Here is an 18,243-nt window from a genome sequence, read left to right on the forward strand (position 1 = left end):
TGAAGGCTTTCAATGGCAAAAATAATGAAAAATACAAAAGAAAATGTCCTTCAATGGCCATAAATGACAACGATTTTTATTCATCATCGTCATCTAAATATTCCTAGTCGTCGTCCACGTCACTTTCGCAGTGTTTGCAAGTGAAATAACTTGCCTGCATGTTGGCGCACTTCAAATGAACTGGACGCTTGCATACGTTGCAATTGATCAAGTTGGCAGTTGGTTTTTTTTAAACAACAACAAAAATGTAGGAATTCGGCAGTTCTATATGATCGTAGTGCAAAAAAAAGGTGCGTCATAACTGGGCCACCCGCTGAGTCACAACCGGGTCACGATGCTATTTTGTGTATGACAAGCAAGTTTTTTATAGACACCACATAATCACATAAATCCATATAGAATCACAAAATATACGGCAAATACAATATTTTGATGCATTATACTCGCCTTTTCACTGTTAATTTCACAACATTTTGGTACTTTGAAAAAAATCAAAATAACTTTTTCGCACGATTTTCAACACGATGTTTGGTGCGTGTATACACAATGCGACTACTAACGTTGGTGTCTGCACAAAAACTGCTGAACGTCAAACGAACATGATTGGCAGGGCTCAAACTGTCATTTTCATACCGCATGTCAAAAATATTTAGCTGCGTCACAACTGGGCCCCCTCCCCTAATAATAATAAAAAAATAATAATAAAAAAAAATAAAAAATAAATAAAATAATAATAAAATTTTTTTTTTTAATATTAGCTACAGTATAAACTAACAAATTTGGTGCATTGGAGCTGAAATCTTCTTAGCAAATGTCTAATCATTAATCCTTTTTTAATCAACATTCTTGGTGCGCAGTGGTGCCTACAAAGTGCTGGGCGCAGGACAAAAAAAAAAAAAAACACAAAATAAAAAACACACACACACATAAAATCGAAGCGGGTAAAAACTAACTAATAACAAAGGAATAAAATACAAAATAAAAATAAAAAAATATTAAATATCAATTTTGCTGGACATTTTCTACAGTTCGTCTTAATGGTGTTGGGCTAAGAGCGTTTTGGAAGTGAACATCATTTTGTTTTTTTGCTTTTGGTTGCTAACCTTCCAAAATGCGCTTCTACCACTCTTGTACATATTTCAAGTTATTTATTGGCACTATTTTCTTTCGCAGTCTAAACGCAGAATGCCACCAAAACCGGCTAAGAAGGAGAATCTTGAAGATCTCAAACAGGAGTTAGATATCGATTTTCATAAAATCTCTCCTGAGGAATTATATCAGCGCTTTCAGACGCATCCAGAGAATGTAAGCGTTAATGAATAAACATTTTACTCAAATAGTTATGGTTGATTTCGTTTTTTTTTCTCCCAGGGTCTGAGTCACGCCAAGGCTAAGGAGAATCTGGAGCGAGATGGCCCTAATGCGCTCACACCACCCAAACAAACACCTGAATGGGTGAAATTCTGCAAGAATTTATTCGGCGGTTTCGCCATGTTGCTGTGGATCGGTGCTATACTCTGCTTCGTGGCCTACTCCATTCAGGCCAGTACCAGCGAGGAGCCCTCGGACGACAACTTGTATTTGGGTATCGTACTTTCGGCTGTAGTTATAGTTACTGGCATATTCTCATATTATCAGGTTTGTGATTAAGAAGCTTATGATTTTTTGACATTTAGCAAGTATTTTAATTACTTAAATTATCGCACAGGAATCGAAAAGTTCAAAGATTATGGAATCGTTCAAAAACATGGTGCCCCAATTTGCTACTGTCATTCGTGAAGGTGAGAAACTTACCTTACGCGCCGAAGACCTAGTGTTGGGTGATGTGGTTGAAGTGAAGTTCGGTGATCGTATTCCCGCTGATATACGCATCATTGAGGCGCGCAACTTCAAAGTGGACAACTCATCGTTAACTGGCGAATCTGAGCCACAATCACGTGGTGCTGAATTTACACATGAAAATCCCCTGGAAACCAAGAACTTGGCTTTCTTCTCCACCAATGCCGTTGAGGGTACCGCTAAAGGCGTTGTCATCAGCTGTGGTGATCACACCGTAATGGGTCGTATTGCTGGCTTGGCATCTGGTTTGGATACAGGCGAGACCCCCATCGCTAAGGAAATTCACCATTTCATTCACTTGATTACCGGCGTCGCTGTGTTCCTGGGTGTTACTTTCTTCGTCATCGCTTTCATCTTGGGCTACCATTGGTTGGATGCTGTCATCTTCTTGATTGGTATTATTGTAGCGAACGTGCCAGAAGGTCTGCTGGCCACTGTGACTGTGTGTCTAACATTGACTGCTAAGCGTATGGCATCGAAGAATTGCTTGGTAAAGAATTTGGAAGCTGTGGAAACTCTGGGCTCCACCTCGACAATTTGCTCTGATAAGACCGGCACCCTCACCCAAAATCGTATGACCGTCGCCCATATGTGGTTCGATAATCAAATCATTGAGGCCGATACAACTGAAGATCAGTCGGGTGTGCAATACGATAGAACCAGCCCTGGCTTCAAGGCGCTCTCTCGCATTGCTACCCTCTGTAATCGTGCCGAGTTCAAGGGCGGTCAAGAAGGTGTACCAATTTTGAAGAAGGAAGTCAGCGGTGATGCCTCTGAGGCTGCACTGCTTAAATGCATGGAATTGGCGCTCGGCGATGTAATGAATATACGCAAACGTAACCGCAAAATCGCTGAAATTCCATTCAATTCAACCAACAAATACCAAGTCTCCATACATGAAACTGAAGATCCAAGCGATCCACGTTATTTGCTTGTCATGAAGGGTGCACCCGAACGTATCCTAGAACGTTGTTCGACTATTTTCATTAACGGCAAAGAAAAGGTATTGGATGAAGAGATGAAGGAGGCTTTCAATAATGCGTACATGGAACTTGGTGGTTTGGGTGAGCGTGTGCTCGGCTTCTGCGACTTTATGCTGCCCTCCGATAAATACCCCACAGGCTATAAATTCAACACTGACGACGTTAACTTCCCTATTGACAATTTGCGTTTCGTTGGCCTTATGTCCATGATTGATCCACCACGTGCTGCTGTACCCGATGCCGTCGCCAAGTGCCGTTCAGCTGGTATTAAGGTTATTATGGTGACTGGTGATCATCCGATCACTGCCAAGGCCATTGCTAAATCGGTGGGTATCATTTCGGAGGGCAATGAAACTGTTGAGGATATCGCACAGCGCTTGAACATCCCTGTCTCGGAAGTTAACCCACGTGAAGCCAAGGCAGCTGTTGTGCATGGCGCTGAATTACGTGATGTTACACCCGAACAGTTGGATGAAATTCTGCGCTATCACACTGAGATCGTGTTCGCACGTACCTCGCCTCAACAGAAACTGATCATTGTGGAGGGTTGTCAACGTATGGGTGCTATTGTGGCTGTGACCGGTGATGGTGTAAATGATTCGCCCGCGTTAAAGAAGGCCGATATCGGTGTTGCAATGGGTATTGCCGGTTCCGATGTGTCGAAGCAGGTGAGTGATGTGAAAAGGGGTGCACAACGGAGTATAGACAAATAATGGTTTTAATAAACATCAATAAATATTTATGTGCATGGTGCAATTGAGAGCGTGATGTAACCGGTATCCATTTCTGTTTAGGCTGCTGACATGATTTTGCTCGATGATAACTTCGCTTCAATTGTGACTGGCGTTGAAGAGGGTCGCTTGATTTTCGATAACTTGAAGAAATCCATTGCCTACACACTCACCTCCAACATTCCCGAAATCTCACCATTCTTGGCTTTCATCCTTTGCGATATACCACTGCCACTGGGTACCGTTACCATTTTGTGCATCGATTTGGGAACTGATATGGTAAGTGTGACAATGTCCGTATAGAAATCTCATATATATTTTGTGGTTGTGCGAAAAAATCGTAAATTACTTTCCAATTGAGTTTATTTAGTTAAGATTTTCTTGATTTTCTCTATTTTTTTTTTTAAATAATTTCTCAACTTAACTTTGAAAAATTAAAGAACACAGAAATATTAAGTGAAAGGTATAAATGAAAAAAAAAAAATCATAATAATTAAGTGAAAGGTATAAGATCAAAAACAAAATTATAATAATTAAGTGAAAGGTATAAGATAAGTTAGGTAGGTTAAATTTACCGTAATCTCAATAATTTACATATGTGATATACAAACAAAAATATGCCTTATACCTATGTACACACTTAAAACAAAAAATGCCGCTATGTAAAGGTGCCCGCGATATCACTTGCCTACGAGGAAGCTGAATCTGACATTATGAAGCGTCGCCCACGTAGTCCGCTCTTCGACAAGCTCGTCAACGAAAGGTAAACCAAAGCTTGATTTTCAACAAAACCAAAAAAAAAAAATTGCTTCGGACGTACATTTATAATTCCATATACGTGCTACAACGGCTAAAGCTTCATTTATGGGGAAAGTTATATGTTTTCACTACCGCTAAAAAGCTAAGTATATTAAAGCCAAGAAAATCATATAAAAATTGCGCCGACCTGAAAATGTGTTGCTACTTCCTCCTTTTACATACAAATGTACGCTAAATGCCTCAACATTCGTGGCATTCCAACTATTGCTAGACTATCGTAGGCCAGGCTGGCCCTTCATGTATTGTTACATTTCTGTTTTCATATGTAAGCAGGGAAACAAGGTGCTATTTATTATTAAGATAATGCTATGATAAATCTTTATACATATTGTGTGTTACGCCATGCTATAGTATGTATGTACGCTTGATGAAAATCTTTTGGAAATATTATTTAAAACATCAAAATTGTGCAAACGCAATGTGAATGGAGCTTTCAAGGAAACGAGGGACAACCTGCTGCCGTATGCAACTCAGTTGTAGCTTGAATATGCGTGAAGTTGGTAATGGAATCCGAAAGTGGCAGCCTACATATACATATACGCAAAATTCTACAAATCTGCTAAGCTTAGCTCTTTAAGTGTTGGACGGGTGCTACCTATGAATCTGCTGTACCATATAATTTATCTATGACTGTGTATTTCAAAATAATAACTGTGTGTTTTTGCAATCTAAATACAAATGCATTGAAATTGCGCCTAGGTTATGTGGCTTTAAGCGATATATGTATATTTTAAGCAATAATAACCTAAAATTTCGTTTTAACTCATTTGTCACTAATAAAAAAAAATAGTATAAGAATATTCTCGAGTATCGTATATATTTATGCTTTAAGTATTTATTCCATTGATCGCGTTGAGAAAACATGTACGACTATAGGTTCATAATTTAGATGTCACCTACAAACTTTCTCGCCCCCCTATCTCTTCGTGTTACGATTACCCTTTATCAACATTATTCATTGCATATACTCGTATTAGGTACATATAAGTTTTAACGTTTTGTATTTGCCACACTTTCAATGAAATGAAATGAATAGTCAGTCTAGAAGTGAATTTTGTCCGTCTGTTGTAAGACTGTGTGTTTCTAAAATAAATAGCTTGCCCATATTGTATAGGTTAGTTTGAGTTAAACTAATTGGGCTGTTGTAGCAGCGAAAAAATGACAGTCCTTGACCAGATATAAATCCAGTTCGTTTCGGTCACGTTGGACCGACTGTTGTGGAAGCTATGGGTTACACGCATCAATTCCGGTGCCCAGGAAAAATCTATTTTATTGGCATTGCCCATTGCGTTACCAGCCGCTAGATAACTGAAGTATTAAAATTTGCAAAAATAATAGTTAATCGCAGTGTACTTGATTGACATTTAATTTTCAATAGATATGAATGACTCACAATCAGCGATTTAGTCTGAATAAAGGAGTTTTTAAATTATAATTAAAATAATAATGAATCGATTTGTTCCATAAAAATGTAATTCAGACATTTCGAATTCATTAAAAAGCGTAAAACAAAAAAAAAATTTGAATGTAATAAAAAAAACCAAATTAATTTAATAAAAAATCGAATAAAATGATTTTTTTTATAAAAAAAATTAAAAAAGGAGTTTTTATAATAATTTCAAAATTAAAAAAAAAAATATTTACATATATAAAAATTTTTAAATGAAAAAAAAATATTTGTATAAAAAGTTTTAAATGAAAAAAAATATTTGTATAAAAATTTTTAAATGAAAAAAAAATATTTGTATAAAAATTTTAAAATAACTCCTTTTATTAATTTTTTTTTCTAACTAAAAAAATTTTTTTTAACTTCTTTTTAAATTTTTTTAAATAAAAAAATAAATTTTATTAAATCAATTTAAAAGAAGTTTTAAAGTTTTTAAAATAACTAAAAAAGTTTTAAAGTTTTTTAAAAAATTGTTTATTATAAAAACATTAAAAAACAGAAGTAAAAGAAAATTATGTTATATAGGGTTATTCAATAGGTGCGCTTCAACTTTTTTCCGATAGGGAGGGCGAACGACGCAATATTTTTTATTTTTCGCTTGTCATTTGTAAACTTCATTAGTATACATTTCATCATGGAACGCTACACACTTGAGCAACGATTGCAAATCGTGCAAATTTTTTATGAAAATAATCGTTCTGTTGCTGCTACTTTAAGAGCATTACGGCCATTTTACGGTCCATTTAACAAGCCGTCCCGTTTTGGGGTTATGTGGAGTCATTGGTCTACAGTAACAAGCCGGCGACGATTTGTGAGCTCAGAGCCAATATTGAACGCGAAATTGCTGGAATTTCGGCCGATTTATGCAAAAGAGTGGTCGAAAATTGGGTTCAACGATTGGACTTCGTAAAACGTGCACGCGGTGGTCATGCAAAAGAAATCGAATTTCATACTTAAATGTAAGTGTTCAAACTCGATAATAAAAAAAAAAATTAGTTAAAAAAGTCAAACCGTTTGTGTTTTATTCAAAAAAGTTCAAAAGTTGAAGCGCTCTTACTGAAAAACCCGTTATTTCATTTCTTATTTTATTTAAAAATTTTTATATAAATAATTTGTTTTTTGTTTTAACATTTTTATATAAATAATTTTTTTTTTTTAATTTTTATATAAGTAATTATTTTTTTTTATTTTGAAATAATTATATAAACTTTTAAACTTTAAAACTTTTTTTTTATTTTTTTATGAAGTCAAAATGCCTGCATTACATTTTTATTGCAAAAAATTATTTAAACAAATTTTTTAATTTGTATAAAAATTTTAAAATTAAAAAAATTTTTTTCTTTAAGTGCAGGAATATAATATTATAAGGAATAGTTTTACTAAACCTTTCATTTCCTGGAAAGTAACTTACCTTCGGCCGCAGCCGAAGTTAAAGTCAAATATTTTTAACGCAATTTTTTTTTACTATATTCATACATTTACTCGTACACACATATTTGGAACTCCTTTATTTAGTTTATTTGTCAACGTTACATATCTCCAAACATACATGTATTTAAACGACTTTTTTGTTCATATATGTTAAAATAAAAAACTAGGTGCCTGCCATTTCCTTGGCTTATGAAGCTGCTGAGGCCGATATTATGAAGCGTCCACCACGTGATCCATTCAACGACAAATTAGTCAATTCAAGGTGCCAAATTAAGCAAAAAAACAAACAAGTTTTTTTTGCATTTTCTATAAAATTTACATATATATAATACAGCGGTTTTCAATCCACACAAATTTGAATTCCAATTCCTATGAAACAATTTAAATATCACTTTTTTCATGTAACACAAATATACGCTGCAATACAAATAATGTCCACATACGGGCATAGCTGTTCGAAGAGTATAACAGTTGAACATTTTTAGTGGAAGAAATCGTCAATGGCTTTAGCGTTTAGTATACTTGTATTTGATTGCATTTGTTTCTTGTTGCAGTAAGCTGACGCCATTACATATCTTATCTCGTTGTTGTATGCAATTGCATTGATAAATTCTTCGCTTTGACTTCCAAATGAAAAATGATTGAAAACCGCTATTTTCTATGCCTAATAAGCATTTTATTACAACACAATAAATAAAGAAAGTGGTCCCCTTAAAATACTAACGTGCTCGATTAACATGCCTGGTTTTTTTTTCTCAATTTAGTTATTACTTGTATTTTTTTGGTAAAGAAATGTATCCAAATTGCCGTATGAGGCACGGCTACATTGAATTAAAAACAATAATGTTCCTCATTTTACATAAATAATTTAATTTAGCAATTGTTTAACCTTTTGTTGATTAGTGTAAACAGTACATATCGATGTTTTTTCTTCATATTATTTACTCACCCGCCATGTGATACAAAACAAAACAAAAAAACAAGTACACTCGTAAATGCAAACTGAACTAACCTTCAGCAATTGTTGTGATTTTAAGAAATACTGATATTTTATTTATGCGAACAAATATACAAAATCATCATTATGCGAAGCAAACCAACTTCATCCATCAGCTATCGAAATAATCGACATCAACATTGCCAACAACATTTACCTACTAAGTGTCTACGTGATGTGTTCGTATTATTGTAATTTGACACCTTATTTGAATAAATCTTCAGTGCCCACATTTGTTTCGACCAGAATAAATTCTACTTACATATATATATTATACATATACATATACATGCATATATGTGTTATATACCTACATACATACATAATTAATTAAATTTACATATTTAATTAATGTTCCGTTATACATACATAATTTGTATTTATTTACATACAACTGTACCTCAATTATTTATTAATACATACCGACATACCGCTATACATACACACATACATACTCAATATCTTGATTTAATGTTAAATTTTTTGTGTTACTTTAAGCAGCTTTTTTATTTTTGCGCGCCACTTCTTATAATTGTAATTGTAAAAAAAAGCAAAGTTATTTTTAAGCGTCCTGTTTTATGCATTAGGGATGTAGAAAAATGTGCAATGCTTTTCAAAATTAACTTAAATGTTATTTACGCTTAATTAAAGAAACAGGGATTAAAGAAAACAAGGAAACGCGGGATTAAAGAAACAGTTCAGCTTGAAAACACACATGATGCATATTTAGGTTAAGTTGAGTGGCTGTCGTCCGACACATTCTGGCCTAAATAGGGTCATTTTGATACCACTAGAGCTCGTCCTTTACATTCCTGAATCGTCTCTGAACCAACCTGTGGATTTAATAAATTTTGTTAATTTCGGCAGCCCTATTTGAGATGCCTTTTCAATGCTGTCAAGAAAGGCGAATCCGAGCGTGGAGAGTTTTTTTCTGTATAGAGCAATGCATGTACACAACAGGTTTTCCCACTGCTTCCTCTTCTTCAGTATCTTGGCATCTTCGACAAAAGCCATTATGTGGCTGCCCTGTTGGTACCCCTATCGTATTCTCATATCCTGATGCCAAACATTCAGTAGCGATTTTGTACGGCAGTGGTTCCATTCTGGCATAAGATCAGGTATATTTACGACATTATTGACGAGTGTTTTACTGACTCTAACGATTTCTGAGCTGCCGGAGGATCCGACAAATGATATTTCCTATTAAATAATACCAGTGCAGTCTTGGTAACATTTACTGCTAGTCCATTGGTCCATTGGAGCCTTGGTCCGCCTCATTTAATAATCTCTGCATAATTTTACAGAGTGTGTTTGGAAATTGCCCTCTTACAGCTAAAGCAACATATTCGCATAGGCAGCAACGCAACGACTGTTGTGGGAACGTATCACCCTACTTTGCGAAAAATTTTACCTATTTCGACCATTTATCATAACCTGGTTTTTTTGTTCATCAAATTTCTCACATATCAGATCTCAAAAGCCACTCTATACCTTTAGATTAACGCCACAAGTGTGCAACAATACGCTTTCAAGTGTAAAATATAATATTTAGGTATATTTATATAAGAATTCAGCTCTCAACTGAAATTTAAAAAATGTTGAGAAAAATTCCAAATTTTTAGAATTGTAAAAACTCGATACTCGTTGTACAATACACCCAGCTCATCTCTAATGCAATAAAACGTTGAATTAAAAACCTTCTTACTTCACTTTTGTCAATGTGCCAAATTATTTGTGCAGCCTTTTGGCGTTCATTAAAAAAAAAAAAAATTTAACATTTCATATACTTTTTTTTAATAAATAAATGTTATAAATTTGTAAAAAGAGGCCACGCGCTAACACTCTTGTATACATGTGAAATTATATACGAATATTAAATTTAATAATACCTGCGATCTTTGTTTGAATATTTCGTAACATATCCTGCTACGCACTGCTCCAATTTGCTGCATAATTCAAAAAGAAAAACATTCGCATAAAATTCATTTTCGAGCATACGGCGCCTCACATTATTTGATGTATCTGAAATAAAAGCGCGATTTATTTTAATTTCGGTTGTTTGACTGACTATCCCCTTTTTTTTACTAACGCATTTTTAAATTACACCGTTAGCCACATTTTCATTATACATACACATTAACATGGTTGTTGTTTAGTAAAAAGTAAATTGCGTGTTGGTGTGCGTATTGCAAATATGTTTTTACGTACAAAATGTCGAAAACTGTTTTTTTTTCCACTGACCTACAAGTGTAATATATGTAGCAACTTGCAACTATTTTCTACTTCCTTTTTTATAATTGTGTATTGTGAAATTGAACCCTGCAACAAAAAGTTTTGAGAAAATGAGTAGTAGTGAAAATTTTTGAAACAGCGTTGTTAAAAAAATTATTTTATTTTATTGTATTTTGTTTTTGTAAACGGTGATACTCGTATAAATTGATATACATATTTTATGAAAACGGAATTGAGAAAGCTTAAATATGTGTATTAAAACAACTTTTTCAGTATTTTTTTTATTAAACCTATTATTTCGAGTACAAATGATTTTTCGTCTACATTACCGACGCCAAACTGCGTTAGCTGCAGCAGTGGCCGATATGCGTGTTTCTTGTGTTTTACCAGCTGCGCTGTAGCATCGCACATCGTGCAAGAAAAAAATGAAAGAGAAGAAGAGTGCGCCAAACTTCGTAGATGGTTTTCAAGGCATTTATCGTCTTCTCTACATTTAAAAACAACAATTTTTTTACATTTTTTTTTTCATATTTTTACAATTCTCATAACCACACAACCACATGCATTTATCATATATAAACATATCTACATACTAAGTCATGCCATATGACTGCTACTATTTTTATTTTTTATAAATTTTTAATTTATAATTTTTCTTTAATGTGTTCTTAATTTTTGCTATAAACAAATTTTGTATGCATCTACTAAAAACCATAAAATATGTCTGTATGTATGTGTAATCACAAATAGGTACCAGCTATTTCCTTAGCCTATGAAGAAGCTGAATCTGATATTATGAAACGTCAGCCCAGGAATCCATTTTGTGATAAACTGGTGAACGAAAGGTAAAGTTATTTTGACGTGCTCTTGCCGTTAGTGTGCTTCTTAATTCGAGCCAAAAAAAAAAAAAAATCAAAATTTAAGAGAAAAAGAGTTGAAAAAAAATTTATAATATATTTTAAAGGAGTTATATTTAATTTATGACACCTGAATGCCTGAATGCCCAAAAAAAGACCACCTGTCCGCAACCCAAAAAGAAAACGACCTAATAATATCCTTCATTCTATAAATGCTCCTAGTTACGCTCAAGTACTTCCACACATATCTACTTGTTCCGCCTCCACTCAAATTGATTTCTCACTTACCACTTTACTATTTAGTACTTACTGCCCATTTTTCCCACGTCCACTTTGCCAACCACTATACCTTTCTTCTACTACTACTTAATATTACGCCTACTAAAGTGTCTATTATATACATTACAAAATACAAAAATAAAAATAAATTAAATATGAACTGCCACCTCTTACAGTATCTACCTTCTAGTATTTTAATGAATTGCAATTTACTTACTTACTTATTTGAAATATGAGAAATAAGTTTTCGATTTTCACTTTATTCCTAAGTAAAAAAATCCGAAATGCAATTAAATCGATTTGTATACGAATTCACTTAAGCGAAATTGCAAAAACATGCAACGAGGGGTTGGAAAGTTTATCAGCGCCCCCACTTTTGGCACTACCAATCATAGTGAAGAGTATAAAAATATATACATTTATACTTATTTGCATAAAAGATTTGATTAAAAAGCAAAGTACGTTATCACGGTATTTCAACAGTCAGTTACTCGTACACTACAACTCTACTAACTTTTAGTTGATTTACACACCAAATTTTTTTTCTTCAATAAGTTGCATACATATAGTATATTTATATTTATATATAGCGCAGTTAGATTTTGTTCATATGGTATTCCTCTTTTTTCTTTTTTTTTTCTTTTTTTGTTTTTTTGTTTTTTTTTTTTTGTTTTTTTTTTTTTGCTATACTTCTTTGTTTCGTCCTTAAAGGCAGCAGATTTAAAATAAATGTTTGTTGTGTTAGACTCATAGGTTCCGGGTGGCCCAAATACAAGTTATGCTTTAAAAATAAAATATAACTAAGGAGAGATATATGTATTTTTTCTATATTCTTATATTACCAGCCGACACCCGCTGCTCTGTTTGCATGAGAATGTTCCATAAAAGAAAATGGCATCTATCTAAAATGCGTACAGTTCCGCCCTAAGCGCCGCCTGGGAGCGATAATACTTATGTGCAGAGAGATGTTTTTGTTTTGTAGCAGTTCTTTAGTTCTTCTTAAAAATGTCGTCTAAAATCGATATTATCAAGGGGGAAAAATACGCGTACGGCGAAAAAAATTTTAAAAATTATTCGCCTAAACGCCGCGTTGCTTCACGCAGTTTATTTATAAAAGGCAGGCATCGGCTGCGTTGTTTCTAAAAATTCTATGAAAACAGATTGTTCTATTCTTTCAAAATTTTTGTTCTACTGGAGGGAGTAAATCTTCCAATAAGTTGCAAAATATGAGGTGGGTATATTGTATATGACCCGATTTACACATGGACATGTGGAAGGGAGGCACTGGAAATTCTCTTTTGAAAATTGAAATTACTTTTAACAACATTCGTTGCTTTTGAAGTTTACTTCTTTAGCATCTTTCGCATCTTCTCTCAATCGTATTGCCGTGATTTTTGTGATTTTCATAAAGTAAAGAAAATGATTAGTTTGTTGTACTTTACACAATTCCTTGATTGAAAGTAGCGGAACGTACGCTGATGGTAGAGGTAATGCGGAAGCTATAATCAATAACCGCCCAACGTTCGTCAACAGTTTCATAAATACTTCAATGAAGAAGGCAAACTGGATTGGTTAAATAATAAATAGATTTTTTTTATTTACATTGAAATGTACAATATATACATTTTTGTACTTGAATCACTAAAACTGCATAAATTAACTTAAAATTCACGGATCCAATAATTAAAGGCAGTATTACTTTTTTTTTGACGCTTGATGGTAATGGGAATAAAAATAAAATTAAATTCAACATAAACATGTACCATAAGTTTTTGAAATCATAGCTACTATGCTAGCGAAAATCATCCTGTATTTTCCAATCAGCGTTCTACTGTCTGTTATCGTCTATTTCCTCCATATGATGGGAAACCAACATAGAATTTTCTCACACAAATGAAAAAACGAATGAAGCAACCGTCAAAAATTGTTTTGCAGTCAATTTAAAGTTTGTCAACACGAATAAGAAGCACAAAGCGTGTCCGACGGACAAAATGTTGCAATTTCAAATGTTTCCCTGTGTAAATTCATACATATTAACTTACTATCACCTTCAAGGGGTGCATATCTCGACTCTTCTATTGCCATTTTTCGAAATACTGCGGGAAAACTTTTCCATCAGCTCTTTCAAAACGCACGTATCTCTCTTCTTTTCACAACTTAGTCTTCATTTTAAATCTTCCTTTAAATGCAGACTTCATCTTAGAAAACAAATAGAAGTCGCAAGACGTTTGGTCGCGCGAATAAGACTGTGCCATATTTGGTTAGGAGCCTCTTAACGTAATGAGGAATACGATTTTTTGCTTTTTTGTTTCACAAATTCACAATTATTTCAAATAGAAGCTACAACTATAATTATTTGTGTATGAGAGGCAGTGCATTCGCAAGAGAAAGTTTCACGCCCAACAACTGGCGAACGCTGGCGTTTAATGCATTCGATATTGTTGTTGATGTTCAATCAACGCCTGCCAGTGCGGTGTAGTCACCCATCGTGATCGTTTATCTCATCTAACTATAGGCCCAGGAAACCTGCTGTTTCGACAGGTTGGGTCTAGAGAGAGAGAGAGCCGTGTTAGGTGAGTGAATTTAAGGTGGCATGTGACTGGGTGGTTATTATCGTGCGCGGTACCTTCACATGACGGATATATATTGAGTATGTCCGGGTCTATTTTGGATAGCTAAGAGTTTAACCTGTTACCATATCCAGAACGTAATTGAACCAATTGTGCACTTCTTCCCTTTCGCTGGCAGTGTAATTTTATACTAGTCATAACTTCATTTAAATCTCTTTCTCGGCTGTACCTGAAGCAGCTCACCTGGTTAACCTAATTTTCTCACACCATATTGATGGCTTCAAGTGTCATCACACAAATAGTTGATGAATGGTTCGTACAGCATCGATCGAAAGTCTTAAATTCCCCACATAGGTGACACCCCACATCCCCACCTATGACATCGCCAATAGGGCTGAAAATACAACCACCGAACTTAATGCATACAAAATAACTGATTGATTCCTTGAGCTGTATGGGTTGTATGTGTTCGTTCACCTGCTGTCGCCAAAGACCGCTCACTTGTCAATTTCCGGCCACAAAATGTCAGTAAGCGAATTGGCATTTCCACATGCAGTTCTACTTTTCGGGTGCAAAATAACTTTCAGAATCAAAACAAGATGTGATTTAATAAGAAACTCGCTGAAGGATGGTACTTCTCCCTTAGTTTTTGTGGCAATAATGAAATTCAGACGACTCGTTTAAAGAGTCTTTATGGGCATCGAAAATATCTTGCCATCATGGAACATTGATTATTAATAACCGAAACTAACCATTGATTGAAATGATGAGGGTTCTAAAAAGTACTTTGCCTTATTAAGCGATTGCCCTTACTTTTTTATTAACCTTCAATGCAAATAGCAGCTGAACCAACGTGAAAGTATCAATAGAAAGCAAACATTTTCTCCATCTGACTATCGGTGCTTCACTTGCTTGATTGACGCGATAACCGCCTACGCAATTTCGGCCGAGTTAAAAAATCACGCCAGTCGTTTCTTCCATGTGTTAAACACTTGGGTACACCAAGCGAAGCCAAATTCTTGTTCACCTGATCCTTCCAACGCAGAGGAGACCTTCCTCTTCCTCTGATCCACTGCTCACCAATACTTCATGGAGTAGATAAAGTAGATCCATACATTCATTCAACTTCGCTCTAAAACGATCTATGTGTCAAAAAAAAAACTTTTATTTGGGCCACCCTGTATACACTAGGTCATAATTGACACACAATCGTTTGACGTTAGTGCTTATTTGGTGCAGGAGTATTAAAAAGATTCATGTTCTTTAAAATTTCGTAGTCAAAAATTTGTGCTTTATGCAGATTTTATACCTTTGGTATAATTTTTTTGTACTTAGAATTGAGTTTACATACAAAAATGTATTAACTTCTTAGTTCATCTTCTAATATGATTATAATACGTTCGAATATTCTGTTAGCGTTTATAATTGCGCATGCTCGTCTAATATACAGCATATCTATGAAAATATAAAGTACTTCACTATATACTAAAAAGCTCTGATTGAGAGACTTTTGAATGTTTGTTGAATACTTTCCTTCTGCTAAACTCTATCGTAAAATATATCTACATGTTTTATTTCAAATTTTTCTTTTCAAGTAAAGTCTCTCTCTTCTAGTTCTTGAACGAATATTAAATAAATAAATATATTTAAATAGCATAAATGTGCTCGATTCATTATATGTTTAAATATTTATTGATTGAAAATATAAGAAGAAAAGTTATGGGATTTTTGTTTTTTTTTATTTACATCCAGAAATGCTTTTAATGAGAACCGAATTGGCAATTTTTTCGTACTAAGAAAACGGGTTCGCCCTCAAAATTCTAAATTTCTGATATTTAAGGTCTATGGAGTCCAAAAAAGAAAATATTTTGAAACTGAAAAAAAAAACGCATTCGATGTACATCCCTTTAGTCCACATTTTATTTGCACGCCCATAAATTGCGCCGAAATACTTAAAACCTATTTGAAGATGCTTTCTAATTCTTCCTCTTTACCACTTTACTATAAGGAGTTACCATTTTAAGAATTCATTTTTTCTGTACATTTTTTAAGTATGCGCCTCTTCTTCTTCTATATGTATATCTATATATGCTTTATTAAGGCTAACTTTTATATTTTACCATTCACTTACAAAAAAAAAAAAAGAAAAAAAAAATGATATACTATAGATATTTTTACCCGCTCAGCAGCAAGAAGAATCATTTATTTTTCGAAAATATTTTTTTCACGCCTTAAACGCTTTTTTCAGAGCTATTAATTCTATAATCAATCAAGCATTTACTTTGGCTTTTTTCTATAAGTTTTCCCTCCTTCACTTCTTTTTTGAATATTCATTATTTAAAATATTTGCTCGAACTCTTGCCATTTTGAATTAAATTTTTTACTCTTCGCTACAGCAGCGCATTTCTAAACTTCGCTGTCTATCACAACATCACTTATAAGCTCGCCTATGCCATATGAAATTAAAAAAAAGGAGAAATCGAAAATGTCCGAAAATAAAATGCCACCTAATAAAAAAAAACACATTTTTCATAAGCATAAATCGAGAATGTCCTAAAAATCTGGAAAATTCACCTAACAGATGATAAAAAAATTAAAAAAACAAAAATGTTTTAAAACATAACAAATTTGTGGCATAGCTTTCATTTTTAGTTTTTTTTTCTAAGTATCTACACTGCAGTTTCACGACATTATATCACCTTCTACCTTCGCCACCTGAAACTTTATTCGGCTTTTGAAAGTTTGAAATATTCTATATACCTTAAAACTCTTTATAGATTTTATCTATCTCCAACTACATGCTGCCAAAAATATGTTTCAGTTTCTCTGAAACTTTCAAACAAATTGTATAAAATTTGATTCTTTTCAATAAAATATTTATTAAAATTTCCACAAATATTCCAACCAAGAAGTTATTAGAATAATTAATTTACTTCACAAAAACAAAAACTTTTCAAATTGAAAATTAAAACTTTCAAAATCGTCGCACTGAATTTCGATTTATCACAATCAAATACTTCTCTTTTACTTGCTTTAAAAATTTAGAAAGTTGCGAGTGTATTACTAAAGGAGTTACCTTAGTGTATGACTAAAAAAAATCTTTCTAATTGTATCAGCTCACTAGGGTCGCCTTTTATGTTTTGCGCCAAATAATAAAAACACACGTAAAATAATAATGAAAATGGTTTTATTGTTTTTAAAATATTTTCCTCGAAAGCCAATACACTTCTGCATTCGCTTGAACCAATTTCCAAAGCACTTTTGCCACTAGGAAGTGGCTTCAACAGTTTCTTCAGCATTGAAAAACGTTGACCTCGCATTTTATTTTTGATTTTCGGGAACAAAAAGAAATGGTTACGCACGAAATCAACACTGTAAGTGAGAGGACCCATTAATTCGATCTTTTGACTGCTTAAAACCTCTCTTGATTGAAAAGACACGTGGGAGCTCGCATTGTCTTGGTAAAGGATGATTCCTTTCGACGGTTGGTGTTCCTTAATTCTCCAAAAACTTCTGGCAAACAAATGGTTGTGTATCACTCAAAATTGATTGCTTTAAGTTTCTCTAGTGTTACAGTTGTGTCATGATCTGATTATGTGAAAAAACAGGCAACCATTTACTTTGAGGTACTTCTTCCGCGAACAACTATTGTTGGATTAAGCTCTTCTTGGACCATGCATACTAACGATTGCTGTATTGCTTCCGGTTCATATGCATAAATCCAAGATTCCTCACCTGTTACGATCTCAGAGTCTTGCTTTAAGCCACTGAATTTATTCAATATTTCTTTACACCAATCGACACGAGTCCTTTCTGGGCAATTGTAAAATTATGCAGTATGCAATGAGAACAAAACTTCTTGACGACCAAGTGCTCAAGGCTGTCACTATCTCGTGATATGTCACATGACGATTTTTGGTTATCAATTGACTCACAGCATTGATCGTTTCTGGCACAACAACCCGTTTTTGGACGGACTTCATGAAATACATCCTGCAAAGAGGGCCATACGGCGTTGGAACTCGTTGGCTAATTGTGGTGTGCCAACAGTCGAAGTA

At 34.0% G+C, this 18,243-nt stretch overlaps 1 protein-coding gene across 7 annotated transcripts in view; it reads left to right on the forward strand.

The window, feature by feature from the left end:
• The window catches only part of LOC128855097 (sodium/potassium-transporting ATPase subunit alpha), a 132,511-nt gene that overhangs the window by 100,942 nt on the left and 13,326 nt on the right, over nt 1-18,243 (forward strand). For 4 of the 7 annotated variants that reach the window (XM_054089723.1, XM_054089717.1, XM_054089722.1 and 1 more), the window contains 5 exons: nt 1,174-1,305; nt 1,372-1,638; nt 1,709-3,490; nt 3,617-3,832; nt 7,418-7,512. In XM_054089723.1, coding sequence (XP_053945698.1) covers nt 1,186-1,305; nt 1,372-1,638; nt 1,709-3,490; nt 3,617-3,832; nt 7,418-7,512 — 2,480 coding nt within the window. In that variant the 5' untranslated portion in view covers nt 1,174-1,185. Of the gene's footprint in view, nt 1-1,173; nt 1,306-1,371; nt 1,639-1,708; nt 3,491-3,616; nt 3,833-4,221; nt 4,317-7,417; nt 7,513-11,229; nt 11,325-18,243 lie in introns of all 7 variants that reach the window. The other 3 variants (XM_054089721.1, XM_054089718.1, XM_054089719.1) reach the window with 3 other exon arrangements.

This window comes from Anastrepha ludens, chromosome 2 (assembly GCF_028408465.1).
Source record: "Anastrepha ludens isolate Willacy chromosome 2, idAnaLude1.1, whole genome shotgun sequence".
In the NCBI taxonomy this organism is placed as follows: domain Eukaryota; kingdom Metazoa; phylum Arthropoda; class Insecta; order Diptera; family Tephritidae; genus Anastrepha; species Anastrepha ludens.